A 17,927-nucleotide genomic window follows, 5' to 3' on the forward strand; every position below is an offset into this window, starting at 1 on the left:
TATATTTACACAATGGAGTATTACTCAGCTATTAAAAACAATGAATTTGAGAGGTTCCTAGGTAAATGGATGGAACTAGAAATTATCATACTGAGTGAGGTAAGCCAATCACAAAAGAACACACATGGTATTCACTCACTGATTATTGGATATTAGCCCAGAACCTTAAAATGCCCAAGATGCAACTCACAGGCCACATGAAGTCCATAAAGAATGAAGACCAAGTGGGGGTGATTCGGTCCTTCTTAGAAGGAGCAACAAAATACTCAAGGGAGCAAATATGGAGACAAAGCGAGGGACAAAAACTGAAGGAGGGGCCGTCTGAAGACCTTTCCACCTGAGTATCCTTCCCATGTGCAGTCACCAAAGGTAGATGCTGATGTGGAAGTCAGGAAGTGCATGCTGATAAGAGCCTGATATGGATGTCTCCTCAGAGGTCTTCAAGAGTCTGACATATTCAGAGGCAGATGCTCACAACTAGCCATTGAAGTGATTATGGGGTTCTCAATGGAGGAGTTAGAGTGAAGACTGAAGGAGCTGAAAGGATTTGTGGCCCCATGAGGAGAGCAACAATACCAACCAACCACAGCTCCCAGGGTCTAAACCACCAGCCTGGGAGCACTTATGGAGGGATCCAGGGCCTTAGCTGAATATATAAGAGTGGAGGGCCCTGCTGGGCACAGGTGGAAGATGAGATCCTTGACCTCATGAAGGCTGGACGCCCCAGGGGGTGGGAGTTTTGAGGGTGGGGAGGTGGGAATGGGGGGGTAGATAGAGGTTACATCCACAAAGAAGAAGGAGGAGGTGTGAGGGGATTGGGGGTTCCTGGGTGGGTGGGGGATGGGGTAAGGGGACAACATATGAAATGTAAATAAAACATCCAATAAAAAAATTAAAAAAAAAAAAACACAATAAGTACTTTGGAGTGAAGGTGACTTATATACTAAGTGCTGTACTAACAAAACATATAAAGCTTCTGCCTTCAGGAACATCAAGTTGATGGAGAAGAGAGAGGATACGGGGTGTTGATGATACAAGAGAACTGTAATCATTGTCTTTCATTATGGCTGACTGAATACAGAACAACTCATCTGGGGCTCCTCAATGGAAGAGCTAAGCAAGTGCTGACCATAACTTCCTTGTGAACTCTGACAAGGTGCACAGACTCCTAAGAGCTGGTCTTGAAACACTGTATTGGCTTACCTCACTCAGGATGATAATTTCTAGTTCCATCCATTTACCTAGGAAATTCTCTAATTCATTGTTTTTAATAGCTGAGTAATACTCCATTGTGTAAATATACCACATTTTTTGAATCCATTCCTCAGTTGAAGGACATCTGGGTTCTTTCCAGCTCCTGGCTATTATAAATAAGGCTGCTATGAACATAGTTGAGCATATGTCCTTGTTATATGTTCGAGCATCTTCTGGGTATATGCCTAGGAGTGGTATAGCTGGATCCTCAGGTAATGCTATGTCCAATTTTCTGAGGAACTGCCACACTGATTTCCAAAGTGGTTGCACCATCTTGCAGTCCCACCAACAATGGAGGAGTGTTCCTCTTTCTCCACACCCTCGCCAGCATCTACTATCACCTGAGTTTTTAATCTTAGCCATTCTGACTGGTGTGAGATGGAATCTCAAGGTTGTTTTGATTTGCATTTCCCTTATGACTAAGGATACTGAACATTTCTTTAGGTGCTCCTCGGCCATTCGAGTTTATTGAGTGAGGTAAGCCCATCACAAAAGAACACACATGGTATTCACTCACTGATTATTGGATATTAGCCAAGAACCTTGAAATGCCCAAGATTCAACTCACAGGCCACATGAAGCTCATGAAGAAGGAAGACCAAGTGGGGGTGATTCGGTCCTTCTTAGAAGGAGCAACAAAATACTCAAGGGAGCAAATATGGAGACAAAGTGAGGGACAGAAACTGAAGGAGGAGCCGTCTGAAGACCATTCCACCTGAGTACCCATCCCATGTGCAGTCACCAAAGGTAGATGCTGATGTGGAAGTCAGGAAGTGCATGCTGATAAGAGCCTGATATAGATGTCTCCTCAGAGGTCTGCAAGAGTCTGACGTATTCAGAGGCAGATGCTCACAACTAGCCATTGAACTGATCATGGGGTTCCCAATGGAGGAGTTAGAGTGAAGACCATTGGAGCTGAAAGGGTTGGTGGCCCCATGAGGAGAGCAACAATACCAACCAACCACAGCTCCCAGGATCTAAACCACCAGCCTGGGAGCACTTGGGGGGGATCCATGGCTTCAGCTGTATATGTAAGAGCGGAGGCCCCTGCTGGGCATAGGTGGAAGAAGAGATCCTTGACCTCATGAAGGCTGGATGCCCCAGGGGGTGGGAATTTTGAGGGTGGGGAGGTGGGAGTGGCGGGGTAGGTAGGGGGTTCCTGGGTGGGTGGGGGATGGGGTAAGGGGACAACATATGAAATGTAAATAAAACATCCAATAAAAAAAAAAGAAACACTGTATTGATGGTTCTTTGTAAAGAGGGTCTGTGCTGTGCATTATTCATTACTTTTACATAGTTTTATTCTTAGCTTTTACTTAAATCAAATCTCAAACATAAGAAAATAGAGGCAATGAGCTGAGGAAATATTAAGTGTCCTTATGACTTTCATCTTATAGAAGAAAATGAAAAATCTCTCTTTCATTAAGACACTCCAGTGCCTTCCTACATAGTGTTAATTACCTAATGATATTAGCACAGCGTGCTGTATAATACTCCCTCATATTCATTAGCAAATCACTTTAACATCTGTCATCCCCTTTGAGGCTCCACAGCAACACAGGCATGCTTCATTTTACAATCACTGAACCTCTAGGTCAGCCTAAGCTACCTGCCTAGGGGGTCACACCACACACTGTACTTTCTTATAACAGAGTCTCTGGGGTACCCGTTTAGTGCTGGAATCCTGCTTATTGACTCTGTGGCTACAGGAAAACCTAGTTACTTTCCTAGATGCTGGCCCCTCATCTGCAATCAGAAACCAAGTATTCCAGACACACATTCACTCTCTCTCTCTCTCTCTCTCTCTCTCATAATTTCTATAATATTATTCACATCTTCGAGTTTCAGATAAAAGGAGTAAAAAGCAATCAAATAAGTTCCCAAGGGAATTCAGCCAGTGATCAGCAGAGTAAGACACAAACTCGATAGACTGGTGTTAAAGCACAAGATACTAACCCTTAAGCCATAGTAACAATCATGTAGTGAAAAAGATGTATGTTCAGACAGATGGTTTTATCAGTTAGGATAATATAATTTGTGTTGAAATAATTGTGATATAAAGTACATTGGTTAAATGGTCACGTGATGTTTACACTTGTTGAGATCTTACTCCAGGTAGAAGAGGCAGAACCTGCTGTCTCAGACCTAAGCATGTGTATCACAAATGTCTTGGCATCCCTTATCCAGGAGCAGGCTGGGTTCTTGACCCTGTAGTACAGCAGAAGGAGAACATCCAACAGCTGAGGGTATGCAAAAAACATTGCAACCTTAAAAATAGGGATGAATAAAGGGTATATCTTCTGTGGGAACAAGGTGTGGCACACTGAGATGGGGAGAGAATTCTCTGCATTTCTCAGAAATCTTCAGTTGGGAACTTAACCTTGACTCTTTCAACAGGGATTCCCGAGTCATCTTTGCTAGATGTTATAAGAACCTAATTTGATGATATTTTGCTACCTATTTCCTGTTCACTGTTTTTTTTTTCTTTTATTAGAAAGCCTTACCTGAAGGGAACTCTCTCTGCTCTGCCCAGCACTCTCAGCTGGAGTCTCCATATGACTAACTTAAAGGGATTTCCCCTGGTGTTGTGCTCACCCAATATCATGATATTATCTAACTGCTAATTGCTGTTTCTTCTTTTTCTTGGGTTTGCTACATGCTTAATAAGCACACCTTTTCAAAGCCAAAGTATGGTTATGGTAGATGTTTCTCCCGACAGAACAATGACATATGTCTCCCAACAGCTCTGTGGTTGGAATAGCTGATATTTTTTCACTCACATTTCATATCTGTTATGGGATGGGAAAAATGGAAAGGAACCCTTCATTGTCCTGATCCAAGGATCACAGTTAAGAAGCTCGATTTCACTACGGACATCCTGTCCTGGTCCCTGCTTCTTATTATCTAATTAACCCTGTTATTTTCCTGAGCCTTCGGTATAGGAGTTGTGTTGTGGATGTGTCCATTTAAATGAAGAGTGACAATACATGCTTGCTGAGAGAGAGAAAAGTGGCCTCACCATAGACAAGTCCCCCTGATAGGCTAGCCATTTTCACAAATACAGTTCTAAACACATATGAGCAACACTGAATGAATAATACTTTGAAATATGTTTATAATTCAAAACATTTTGTTCTCCCAGTTCTGAGTAAGAGCAATGAGTTTGAATATAATTTTTAAATTATTATACAGATATCCCTCAGGCTAGAATAGGGCTGCATCTCAAGAAGCCCAGAAAATATAATAAATTGAGAATGTTTTCAAACACCTCATCTGCCAGACACCATAGTTTTATGCAAGAGTTTTCCACCGTTGAGGAATAACTGGTTGTTATCGGCATCACATGGTCGAGAGGGGGCTCCTTCTTGCTGCCTGTGCCCAGCAGTGAAGAGACTGCTGTACACATTCCTGACCCAGAATTTAAAATTGGAATCCAGAACTCAAAGTATGGTTTCTAATGAATAATGAACAAAAAGAAATGTGTATTGCCATAAAGTCAAAAAAACTGTTAAGACAAGCCATCGTCAGTTGGACCTCATGTATGTGAGCCCAGAGTCAGGTCCCAAGCTTAATTATTTTATACCAGGATTTCAAGGTCATTGGAGCTTGATCTGTATCTTGCAGAGGTAGACAGATCTCATAAGACCTATGTCCTTGGCTGTCATGGCATGCATATATATATACATATATACACACACATATACATAATATACATCATATACATATGCACCATATACATATACATCATATACATATATATCATATACATATATATCATATACACATATACAATCAGTTATAATAGAGTGCTGTGTAAGTCTGCCGGATATATTTTCTTCTTTCTTGACATCCATCAGTTATCCTTACAATCTCCTTAGAAGAAAATGTATTTTTCTATCTTTAGTAAATGGACTCACACTCCACAGACAAAGCTCTTTATTTTAAACGTTGTTTTAAGATTTACAGACATTTAGTGCAAAGATTTTGGTAAATTATATAGCTGGGGTTTGACAAGATTCCTTTAAATATTTTTCAAACTTCCACTTTTAAATGTTCACCTCAGTGTAGTGTATTCATATTTACAAATTAGTTTCTCTCTGTGTGTGTCTCTCTCTCTGTGTGTGTGAGTGTGTGTGTGTGTGTGTGTGTGTGTGTGTAACCATGGAGCTTTAGTTTGAAGTGGCAAATTAAAATGATCTTTCTCAAATATTTCTGAGAGGGAATATTATTAATGACAGCATGTTATAGAAAAATCAGAAAGTTTAGAGATTTTTTAGGTCTTTTTTACCAATGAAAAAGGAGAAACCTTCACATTAGTTTGACAGTTCTAAGTATCTTTGGAAAAAGATAAGTCTGCCAGGTAAATTTTCTTCTTCCTTGACATCCATCAGTTATCCTTACAATCTCCTTAGAAGAAAATATATTTTTCTATATTTAGTAAATGGACTCACACTCCATAGACATTATATCTTTGTGGCAATGAAAAGATTCCAAGTTATATTACTTCTGAAATATTGTATTCTACCATTTGAAATTCTACAGGAATATCTTTTAATCATAAACTAGAATTGCCCAAGATGCTTTTAGAGTAAAGGAGGGATAAACATACTTATACCTGGAGAAATTCCTACCCTGGCAGCATCATTCTCTTTGCTCAAGCTGCTTCTTCAATGTCCATGGAATACAACGCAATATGGACAATCTGAGTAAAGAATCTTAGTAAGTCCTTTCAAGGTTAGGACCAAGATTAAGGGTACTGAAGTCTGTTCAAGGTTAATATCTAAATGCATTATATGGGGACCCAGTATTTTTCCTGACTTCCTATAAGTGAACTAGTTAGGCCTTAGATTGTAAGGAGTAAGAGATAAGGAAAAAGTTTCAATCAGGAAATGATTGAGTGATGAGATTATGTTTATATTTGGAAGGAATAGCTGGAAGCCATTTCCAATAGCAGAAACGGAGACCCCAGACTACACAAGGCTTGATTGAGCAAAAGTTCTAACAGAAGTCTAACTATATGAGAAGAAAACTATAAAGCTTTTGGTTGGGAATAAAGTGTGCACTGATATATTGGGTTAACAAACTACCCCAAGTTTATTCATAGTTGGGTACAACCACTCCTGGTATCATTTCATGAGACAATGACTACAAAATAAGTTTTGAGAGAAGGTTAATAAGAACATTGAAAAGTATTGTTCAAATCTAAAGATTTTCAGACAATAACAGAATACTTCCACTTATTAGGGAACTCAGACAGTTTCTTAGAAAAAGGACCATTTGAATAAGAGAGAAACCAATGGAGTAGACAGCTCTAGTTCTTCCTCATCAGCCCAGTGATGGTCATCTTGGCTTAATGAGTTTGTCTCTCTGTTCACCTGTCAACAGGTTTGTGAGATCCAGAACGAAGCATGATGTTGACATGAGAATTGGAATCCATTCAGGCTCTGTGCTATGTGGTGTGTTGGGCCTGAGGAAGTGGCAGTTTGATGTCTGGTCTTGGGATGTAGACATAGCAAACAAACTTGAATCAGGAGGAATCCCTGGGTAAGCAAAGAGAAGCCCTTTCTCACCTAACTCTTTCATTGACTGACTTTGCAATACCAGGTTTTCAGTACACAGAGGTCAAGGACAGACTCTCTGGAAGCAGTTGTCTAGGAGAAGGTCAGATGGTAAGACATCACGCAGCAATGGCTGAGAACTCTAAGGAAATACCCCAGAGATGACAAAAGCAATAAAGCAAGAGGGCTGATGAGGAGTTTATGTCTTCATCCTGCTAATCATCAGTTCTTTGACTTGGCTACATACTAGAATCACAACATTATAAAATATTCATGACCAGATCTCATGTTGGCTCATTAAAAGTGAAATCTGACTGGAATCAATTTTAAGCTTTTAAATCAGTCCTAATGGGCAGCTAAGGTTAAATCCTATTGGCCACCAATATGTACATGACTCTGTTCCAAAAATTCAGTGCTTTCTTTGAGAACTCATCTGCATTCCATCTCTAGTTGGCAGGACTGGTTAGTACTGAACTCCAGGATGAGGTGGTCCACTGGAAAGCAGTACTAAAGTAGCACATGGACCTCTGATTTTCACACTCAGAATTTCCAAATCTGTGTGTCTGGGGCGGGACCTAAGCAGTACGTCTCTCTAATGAGTGTCTTGGTAACAGTGATACAGCTACTCTTGGTACTATAGCGAGGACTGTTCTTGAGTTTTTATTAAGTAGGGCAACACATATAAAATCCTTTCTCTTCCATGCTCAGGAGCCACTAGTTATGGCTGTGGTTGTAGTAGTTCAGTCACAGATCTCAAAGAGATCCTGAAAGAAAAGGTCCTGTCTCCACCTAACACTGCTACCATGATAGGGCAGTATATATTCATTGTCCCTGAGCAAGCCTTGCTATCTAAAGTAGGAGAAAAAATGAAAAAGATAGACATATGGAGGCAGGATGAAGGAAGAAAGTGGGAGAGAAGAGATGGAGGAAGAGAGCGAGACAAGAAGAGAGAAGAAAGAAATGCTTCTTACCCAGGGCTGGAGGAGACTCCAATCATATGAATAAATTCATGAGACAAACAAACCTTTGGCTGCATAGCTAGTATTTAGATAAAGTAAATACAAGATTGTTAGATTTAGTATCATGGCTATCATGATCACATCATAAGACAATGTCAGGTTTACCTGACACGCAACACGAGGTTATTCTCTGAGCACAGATTCAAGTCCTTAGAGAAAAACAAAATCACTGGACCATCATCTTTGAAAACTGTCTCACTTCAAAGCTCAGGTAAACAGCAAAGACTTTCAAAAGGAAACATGAGAACCGTCGTTGCTATCAAAAGTATACTAGTGTATACTGATCAGAACTTTGATAGAAGATTTGGTATTAAATAAAGGTTTAGATCCTGTTCTCTGGCTTAACATAGGCAAGTATCAGTACCTCTGAACACAATGTAGCATCCAGATGAAATGCCAAGGGAAGTTGGCATTAATTATAGTTATTTTTGAAAGGAAATCGGACATGAGACTTTACAAAAGCCTCCTGGGAAGCTCATTTTGCTTAGGAGAAAAGGCTGTGTATTCAAGCATCTAAATCTTACCTTGATCTTAGAAGGGAGCTCAGGGGTCCTGCTTTGCTGGAGATGAGTTTCTGTGCATTCAGGTTAGATATTATAGAAACATTTTGGATTTACTTAGCAGGTGTCTCAAGAGAACCGAAGCTGCTTTCCCACATTTGCTTGATTGTCTTGAACTTGAAATCAACATGTTTGAAAGATGTGGAGAATGTGCCCTCAGTGGGAAGAAAGGCATCATCTGTAGTTTTATTTATTTCTGCAATGAACTATTCTCCCCAGAAAGCAGGAATTTGGCAGAACGGGTTAAATGGTCAGAAAGGGCAGCAGAGGTTGTACTGAAAGTATAATGCACTCTTACTTAAGAACCCTGAAACTCAAAAATGAAAGAACTCTTCATTGTTTACTTGAATATATTGCTTTTGGAATCAGAAAACCCAAGTAGAGAATTATGCGTCCACTTCGTCCATTCCCTCGGAGGAGCACAGAGTTGGCTTAGCAAACTTTTAACCTAACTCTGGAAGTAGGACACGTTTAGCAAGCATGCAATCATGTGCTGAATTGAGAGAAATGATGATTGTTTGAATAGCTGAACACAGCATGGGGGCCCAGAATGAAGGCGGGTCTGACAATGGGCTTTGAGTTAGTGACAGAGCCCTTATTCAGAAGGCAGACTGTCCCCTGTGAGCCTGACTTAAGCAGGCATGAAATACGCCACAACGAGATCACCGTGGCATTTTAAAGAATACTTCAAACAATTTGAAGTATGTATTGTTGTTGCTGTATAGTGTTTTGGGTAGTGTCTCGACTGCTTTACACTAATAGACTCTTGTATATTCACAATGAGAGTATGAGGTGGGACTCTTACCTTTTCCATGTTGGTGGGTGACAGATAGACTCAGAAAGGCTAAGTAATCTCACCCAAAATCCTATAGCTAGAAAATGGCAGAGTTAGACTTGAAAGCCAGCAATCCAGCAACAAAATCCACTTTCAGAATTTGGCTATTCTTCACAAACCACTGCTCATCACAGTAAGTGCCTGGCTTAGTTATGAGAAGAGAAAATACCTTCCTTCCTGATAAGGAATTACAAAATGAAGCTTTTACAAAGAGCGTTTGATCCTAATCAAGTCACATATTATTTCATTGAAAAAAAGAAAAACGAAACTTGGATTGTGAGCTACCTGTGTGAGTTAGTTTGTAAGTGAGCCCTGACAGTTACCACCTTGCATGACCCATATTGCTCTCTGCTCCCTTCAGTACATATTAGAGGGAGAGTCACATCTTCCAGTAATTTTCTAAAAATGATGCTCCATGTATCTCTGCAGGCTTACAAAACCAAGCCTTGTTCATCAGATGATTCTAAACAAGTAGGAGAAACACGATAAAGGTATACAGAACATAAAATGATAGGGCAAGCTCTGAGAGAGTAAGAGAGCCACACTTTAAGATAATTTAGCTATTCTTGGGATTTGGGAACACCTACACCATTTGTTTTTTTCCAGTATAGCCAACACCATTAAAAGAAATCACTGGTTCATAGTGTTGACGTTAGCAGGAAAAGCCAAAAGTGACTCATCACCATGGTCATCATCAGGGTTGTCTGTGTGAGGCTACAGTAACCTTGGATGAAGGACTTCTCGTTTATTTTCATTTTTGTTGTTCTTTTGACTTCTGAGGGGAATAAATTTATCCTCCAGAATGTGTTGCAGCAGTATTCTATGCACAGGCAAACTAGGCAACATGAAGAATCATAACGACTCCTTTTCTCTATCCACAGGAGAATTCACATTTCCAAAGCCACACTGGATTGCCTCAATGGTGACTATAATGTGGAAGAGGGCCATGGTAAAGACAGGAATGAATTCTTGAGGAAGCATAATATAGAGACCTATTTGATTAAGCAGCCTGAGGAGAGTTTGCTCTCCTTGCCTGAAGACATAGTTAAGGAGTCGGTGAGCTGCTCAGACAGGAGAAACAGTGGAGCAACATTCACAGAAGGATCCTGGAGCCCAGAACTGCCTTTCGACAATATCGTGGGCAAACAGAATGTAAGTCCTCTCTTCTTTCCTCCAGTCACCAACAAGTGTATGTCTTGAGTGCATCTTCAACCAATAGCCTCAGAGGAAACCGATTCATCTTTAACCTTTTCTCTACTGAGCACTGTAATTGAAAATGATCAAACAAATTTCCTCAGGACAGAATTAACCTATGTGTGCAATTTCAGCAAAGGCCAGAAATATCAAGTTTCTGACACCCTTTTACTTTTTTGATGCTAAAAATAAATGCCCTGTGAAGCAAAATTGTAACCATTCAAAAATAAATAAATAAATGTATTTCTCATATTAGAAAAGTTAAACCCAGAGTCATTAAAAATGGTCAGGTATATAAAAATGACCCCTTTAGTTCATAGTCCTGAGTTTTCCTCTAATATTCAAAATCAGGAAGGGCACTTCAGTGGGGAAAAAGAAAAGCAGCACTGAGTGGTGCTGGCAGTGGGGATGGGGCGTCTCTAGAGTAGCATGCAGTTTCAAACCCACCCATGTGATTTTATTTTCCATGGCATGGTTTTACTTCTTATATAAAAGAAATGACTACCAAACCAGCATACAAGGAACAAATCAATAATAATCAAAATTGCTTATTAAAATTATTTATTCAGATATCACTATCATATTAATCTCAGTGAGATACCCTGGCTCTCAGAGGCAATGCAGAGGCAAAGTGTAACAAGGTCTAAACCCCAGTTGGACAGAGCAAGTCTAGCCAGTCCTGAGCTCCCACACAGAGCTTCAGCAAAGCATTTTGTCTCAGGAGCAGTCTCCCTTTATCCACCTCAACAGAGCACATGCAGTTAACATTCTGTTAAATGGCCTAACTCTACCACAGTTTTTAAAAGAAACAAGTGGAATAACCCTATGTCCGGCATTTATGTTTCAGACATGTTCCAGAGCAGAACAGAATTTGAGAGTACTGTGGAGCCCATAGACCAAGTTAACAGTATTTGAGTTTTTATGAAGATATTGAAGAGTGTTGTTGTTGTTGCCTTGTTTTGTTTTGAGACAGAGTCTCACTCAGTAGCCTTGGCTGACCTGGAACTTTCTGTGTAGATCAGGCTGACCTAAACCTCACAGAGACCTTCCTGTTTCTACCTCTTGAGTGCTTGCACTAAAGTGATGCAGCACCATGTCCCATGGTCACCATGTCCCATGGTGATTTAGTTATTTTTATACCCATAGACCTGATTATTTCTCATCAGGTCATAGATGGGAAACATCTGTCAGTTGAAAGCCATTTCAAATGTTGAAGGTTCTCAGTCTTCTCTCTGCATTTGAAGACGGATGGAGCACTCTGAGGCCAGGGTAACTTCAGTGCCTCCCAGTTCTGTGGGAAAGAGGATGAGACAATGCATATGCCAGATGCTACCAAGAAAAACTGCAGACTGAACCAACCCAGCATGCCTGCAAATCCCTTAGGCTTTTACTACTCTCTTGTGAGTATTTACATATAAAATAGTATTATGCCTATGTAGGTCATCAAAAATTCCAATGCCTATTTTCTACCCATAATTGGTACACATATTACAATCTTCTATAAAGAGATGTTATATATACTTTTTGGAGTATATGCATGGTCAACTGAAGGGGTCCTTTTAGTTCCCTCTGTCTATTACTAGCTGGAGCCCAGATGCTGGTTTTTATAGAGGACATATCTGCATCCTAACCTTGACATGCCTCAATAATTTCATGTTAAATCTCTTTTCTAGTTGTTTTGTTTTTTATCTTTCCTTTTGGAAAACTACATCCAAACTGGTTGTGGGGAATTGGAAAAGTTCTGTACTGTTCTCGTCTCAGTTGTACCTGCCCTTGCTGCTAATAACTGAGGAACCACAAGAGAGAAATCGAGATGCATAATTTCATTTCATGGTTGATTGATCCGGAAAAAAATTTTATGAGAAATTGAAACACGCTTTTGCTAATTTCCTCAAGATGTTTGCTGATGACATCAAATGGTTACTAGATAAGATGTCAAAATAGTCCATTTATTTGAATTGTATATTTTGCACAATGGCAGAGTTTTGAGGAAATGTAGCTTAGCTGTCCCATCTTCTAAATGAATAATTTCAATTAATATGTATGTCTTCATACTAAAGAGCCAGGAAATATGTGCTGATGTCTGTGAATAAACATGTGTCACTAATAACATTTTGGAAATGATTGAGCCGATTAAAATGATCACAACCATTCAGAGTTTATGCTTATGCTTAACTCTAGAAATCAGTGAGCCATAAGCTCAATTCAGAAACTTAATGTGTCCCTGGAAGAGATCAAGACTGGTCTGGCTGAGTATATACTATGCCAAAATACCCAATCAGTTGCACAGAAGCCCAGACAATCTAATGTTTGCATAATATAGATAAATCATACTTATGCTTTGTTGGGATGTTTTTCCAGCCAAATTGGCCAGATGTTTTGGCTTCTATTGATTTACAATGTGTGCTTAGGAATAGTTTTAATGACATTATATAGCTGTGCCATATTCTGTGTTGTGTATACAGCAGATGTTCACATAGCTAAATCTGCACATATCCACTCAATTAAGTATTATTTGAGAATTTATTGTAATGCCAACTACAGAAAGAAAAAAAAAGAAAGAATTAAAGAAAAAATATTTTCGAGGTTAAATCAGCCAGTATTTTGTATGTTTCAAAAAGCTAGGAATTACATCTGTTTTTCTTACCATTATTTGGTCCAAATTAAGACGATAGCTAATAAATCATATGACATGATTAATTTGTTCAGTGAATGAATACAATAGTAACCATAGGTAGTATAGGAAGCAAAGCTGGGGAATAAGAGCAAACTTTGAGGGATACTATGCAGAAGGCAAACAATGAGAACTTCTTTAAGGAGGCAGCTAAAACCCAAAGCAATTAGGAGCCATATAGAGGACATGATGTCACGGAAATGAAGAAAGTTCAGCATTTTCACATGATGTTATGGAAACCAATGCATTTTCAAAGTGAGGAACCATCAACAATAACATAGAAATTCAAAACTGCCCATTGGAACTAGACTGAAGAACATCCCTGACAAGGTACAGAGTTCGTGAGATGGTGAAGTCATAAGCCTGATGGTCACCGTTGACTGGCAAGGAGTTGAGGCTTCTCAGAACTCCAATTCTAGTTCTCCCCCTCCAACCTTTTATTTTAGTCATCTACCATTGGCTTACAAGAACAAGTGAATCTCTAAAAGTGATCCCTGACTCTCCAGTGAGTTTTGCAGTCCCTGTATGCATCATTTTGATGTCGGACATCTTTCCTGTTCTTATATGTACATCTGCATGGGTTAAAATTGATGACTTGAGCCTGGCCAGGTGCCAACACACAGGTTGTTCTTGAGCATACCAAAGACCAATGCTCTGCAACCCTGGATCCAGGCATATGCAAGTGTTCTGCCCAGGGTCCTGATATCTGAGCTTCCTGAATTTTGGCTCAGTCACTACTAGATCCTCCCATATACTGGGTTTCTAAGTGTTGGAAAGTAAGAAAACTAAAAGACAAGGGGACTGCCAGAATTTAAGATTACAAACATAGAAGCTGGTGGACCAAATGGACATTCTGAGTATTTGTTAGAAATGACACACATTTGAAGGCAAGGTTATGTGAATCTCAGAAGGAAACAAACAAACAAACATGAAACAAAATAAAGCTGATCATAAAACAATGTTTTGGCTTTATATTAAATATTGCATTTTGCTCTTCAAGTTCAGTCTCTAAAGTTTGTGACTAGGTTTGCGCTTCTGCGATCACCAAGAAATAACAAGTCAATAATCTAGGTATAGGTAATCTAGTGGTGAAAACACAGTCTTGGCCCTGGTCTTCCATTGACTTGAATTTTAGGAAAGTTGAGGATGCAGAGATGTATCAAAACTTGTTAGTGGTGTTGAAGAAGTGAGGATATGTGACTAGGGAATAAACATAATCTCTGCAAGAAGGATTTTCAAAAACACCTTCCCAAAGATTTCATCCAAATGCTAAAAGGACCCTCAGCACAAATTGTCAGGATAAGTGTATTTTGCAGAAGAAATCACACAAGATCTCTGAGGAAAGAAACACTGTAGTATATTACAGCAAGCCTTCGAGGCTAGAGCATAGCAGGCTGAGGAGAAAAAGACCATGGGAGCAAACAGATCAGATGAAAGCATAGTTTCTCAGGCTTCTGCAGTCTGTATTTTATTTCCAGGGGAGTGATATGAAGGTTTAAGTGGGGCAGTAATGTGATCTGACTTAGACTTTAAGAGACTGCTTGGACTGACTCCTGGGTAATGGATCATAGGGGTTGAAGTGGTCCTAGCCAAAAAAAAAAAAATACATATATATCTTAAACTCAGGATTTGTAAGAGGATAGCAAAGGTGAAGCTTTTATATTGCTGATAAATTTTTGTGAAGAATACTAGTAATTTTAATTGGTTATTTAAAGCAAGTAAAATGCCAAGAAACATGGAGTTATGGTTTTAGAAGTAAGGCCTTTCTTTGGAGTCTGGAATCTGTCTCCCTTAATGCAGAATAGTCACCTCCATCCCAAACATCACTTTTACATTCAGGATGGCCGAAGATTCTGTGTATTAGTCTCCTACTCCTCATGGCCTTTTAAAAGACTTACTTAAAGTTTTTCTTTAAAAAAAAATTGGTATTTCCAAATGTATACATTAGTCACTTCTACCCAAGAGACTGACATTGTTATCTTGAAGCTAATGTATATGCATAGAGACTTTCAGTATAAATGCAATTTTTATAATCCATACAGCAGACAGAACGAGAATGGATTCACTGTGTAGAGTACAGGTCAAGAGCCACATGTCACTAGCACTCTGCCCATTCTTTCCAGTGAACTTGCAATCACTACCTTGAATTATACATAAGAAACGTATTTTTGGGTCTGAGACCCTAATTAATTCTCTGAAGGATATGCACCCCAAAAAAAACAAAAACAAAAAAAAAGAGCTGGAATTAGAACCAAACTAGGTCTACCCACTGTAAAACTATGCATTTTCCATCACACCACATCACACCTCCTCCTTTAGTTTCCTAAGCTTATTCAGAATTTCTACTGTCTACTGTGTTTCCTCAAGTTAGTCAATCCTAGATGTTTGTGCTTATGTGCGTATGTGTATAGGTTAGGTTAGTGTGTCTGTGTGTCCGTGTCTGTCTATTCTGAGACACATGGGTCTCAGGCTTTCACAGGCTATTTAGAATATCCTCCAATAGCTCAAGGAATTGACCACACATAAACTTTCTACCTTAGCTATGTAGCCAGCTGATCACCACTTGAATATTTATCTAGTGACAAAATATGCAAGAAACCATTCAACTTAGTTCAATTTGGACTGGAGGATATTGAGATCAGAAGCATATGAAATGCTGAGAGAGGTGCTGGCTGGGCTGGTGCAGATGAAACAAGAACATCCCATAGGTCCTGTGACTTCTGCAGGCCTCCATTGTTCTTGTAGCCAGTTCTCCACATTGTTTGGAAGAAAAGGAAGAATTATGATCTAATTGCTGTCCAGATTAAAATACTGTGTTCTGATTACCCAGATCCTCATAGTAAACTAAAGGCAATGACTTTTGTGTTCTTCATATAAATTTTTGCAGGTCCCAAAGTGTGGAGAAAGGGAGAGAGAGAGAGAGAGAGAGAGAGAGAGAGAGAGAGAGAGAGAGAGAGAGAACTTAGAAGCAGAATGGAAAGATCGCCCTATGGAAGGATAGCCTTGATCTCCCAACTTAGTAAGTTACTAAGACATTTCAGGTAGCCACACTTTCCATCCACACCTCAGTGTACTTATGTACAATGACAGAATTAAAATGCCTAAGCCAACAGTTCCTCTAAGCTCTGACCACCATGGACACGTGTTGGGGTCTGCGCTGCTTTGAATGAGTTATGGCTACTTCAGAATACTCCCTTCCAAATCCAACTATGACTTATCAGTTCATAATCACCACAGGATAAAATAAGTATTTTGTTTAAACTGTAATTCTAAAACAGTGTAAAAGCACTTGAAGTAAAATCTTCCATAACCAGAGAATGAAACATCATTCTTGTAGCATTCTGTATAACTAAATTTTGATTCCGTGGAGATAAATATCCAATGACTATCCCAAGCACTGTTGCACTTTTGCCTTCTTTCAATATTCTTTAAAATTATTATTTTGTTCTCATGAAGTAACATCTCTCGGATTTGGTTCCTTTCCTTGTTTTTGATCCTAAGTATTAAGCTATGAACAAAGCCCCAGGCCCTTTTGCATGTATATGTCTACCCTCAAGACAAGAGCATGTGAAGTTCAAACTTACTTTAGTTGTCACATTCAAGAAGAACAAGTGTCTCTCACCTCTTCGTTCACTGTCTACTTGTTGAGTGATTGCAGCTGGCTCAGTGAGGGGTGAGTGTGGATACAGAGAAATAGAGATGGTCACCTGAATGCTCTGGATTTTTTTGGTTAAGGGTAGATCCTGATACATCACCAGGGTCAGGGTGAACAGTGCTATGATTCTAGGACAGTGTGATAAAGGAGGGAAAACTGATCTGAGGGAATCTGGGAAGACCTTTCCAAGAAAGTGATGTTTAAGCTGAGAGCTACAAGAAGAGGTAAGCCAGGAAAAAAAAGCATGATGACAAGGAAGGCAAAAGCAACTCCATTCCCTTAGCCTGGCTTTCCACTGCCCCAAACCAAAGCATGAGATTCTCTTTTCCTACACATTAATTAACCTTAAAGTTCTTCCACTGAAAACACCCAAAATGTTAGACACTGGTGGTACTGAAAGATATGGTTTCTCAGGCTCTGCTGTTTCTATTCATCTGCCATCTCATTATGCAGAAAATTAGAAGCAAATTTTTCTCCATGGGTAATTTGTTTTTAATGATGTTACTATTATATTGGGTTTTGGTGTTCTCTGGATGAGATAGCTACTGGGTTGATGCTGAGAATACAGAAGACTTTGAGAAATTTCCTGGAGTTATTCTATAATCTTTCAGTAACACAGCTTTTCCTGATATTAGAACCCCAGATTCCCTTGAGCTTAACTCTGAAAACAGCTGCCGAGTTCAGCTAAGGAGTCATTAGAGGATCTGGTTTTTCACTGTTCAGAAAGGCGAGCTGATTTGAAGCCTTTCATTGAGTATTTAGTCGATTAAACAGACAAGTGGATCCATTAACCTTGACTAATTACCCTTCCCTTTCCTTCCCTGAAGCTCTTGGGTAGATGTAAGTGGAAGAGATACAGTTAGATATATTGATGTTGCATCTACAGAATTACATTAGACCTTTGTTTAAGTTGGCAAATGGGCACCACACAGCCTGTGGTTACTTTACAGACAATACTGAAGGGAACATATTGACAAGGAAATCTCATACACTCTTCTATCACTGTGGATTGATTTAGTATTTGTAAGTCACAAACTGTGGTCTGACAAACAGAAATCAAGTGGTCACAGGTGGAATTTGTTTGTTTGCTTGTTGTTTGTTTTGGTGTTTGTTGTACAGTAGTGGTGATGGAGACCAGAGTCTGCAACATGTTAGGCAAAAACTCAACCACTGAGTTG

General features: G+C 39.5%; 1 protein-coding gene across 3 annotated transcripts in view; it reads left to right on the forward strand.

Moving 5' to 3' along the window:
• Window positions 1–17,927, forward strand: part of Adcy8 (adenylate cyclase 8) — a 223,030-nt gene that overhangs the window by 127,227 nt on the left and 77,876 nt on the right. For all 3 annotated transcript variants that reach the window (XM_028773247.1, XM_028773248.1, XM_028773249.1), the window contains exons 6-7: window positions 6,640–6,798; window positions 10,108–10,378. In XM_028773247.1, coding sequence (XP_028629080.1) covers window positions 6,640–6,798; window positions 10,108–10,378 — 430 coding nt within the window. The remainder of the gene's footprint in view (window positions 1–6,639; window positions 6,799–10,107; window positions 10,379–17,927) is intronic.

This window comes from Grammomys surdaster, unplaced genomic scaffold, assembly GCF_004785775.1.
Source record: "Grammomys surdaster isolate TR1022 unplaced genomic scaffold, NIH_TR_1.0 224, whole genome shotgun sequence".
Taxonomy (NCBI): domain Eukaryota; kingdom Metazoa; phylum Chordata; class Mammalia; order Rodentia; family Muridae; genus Grammomys; species Grammomys surdaster.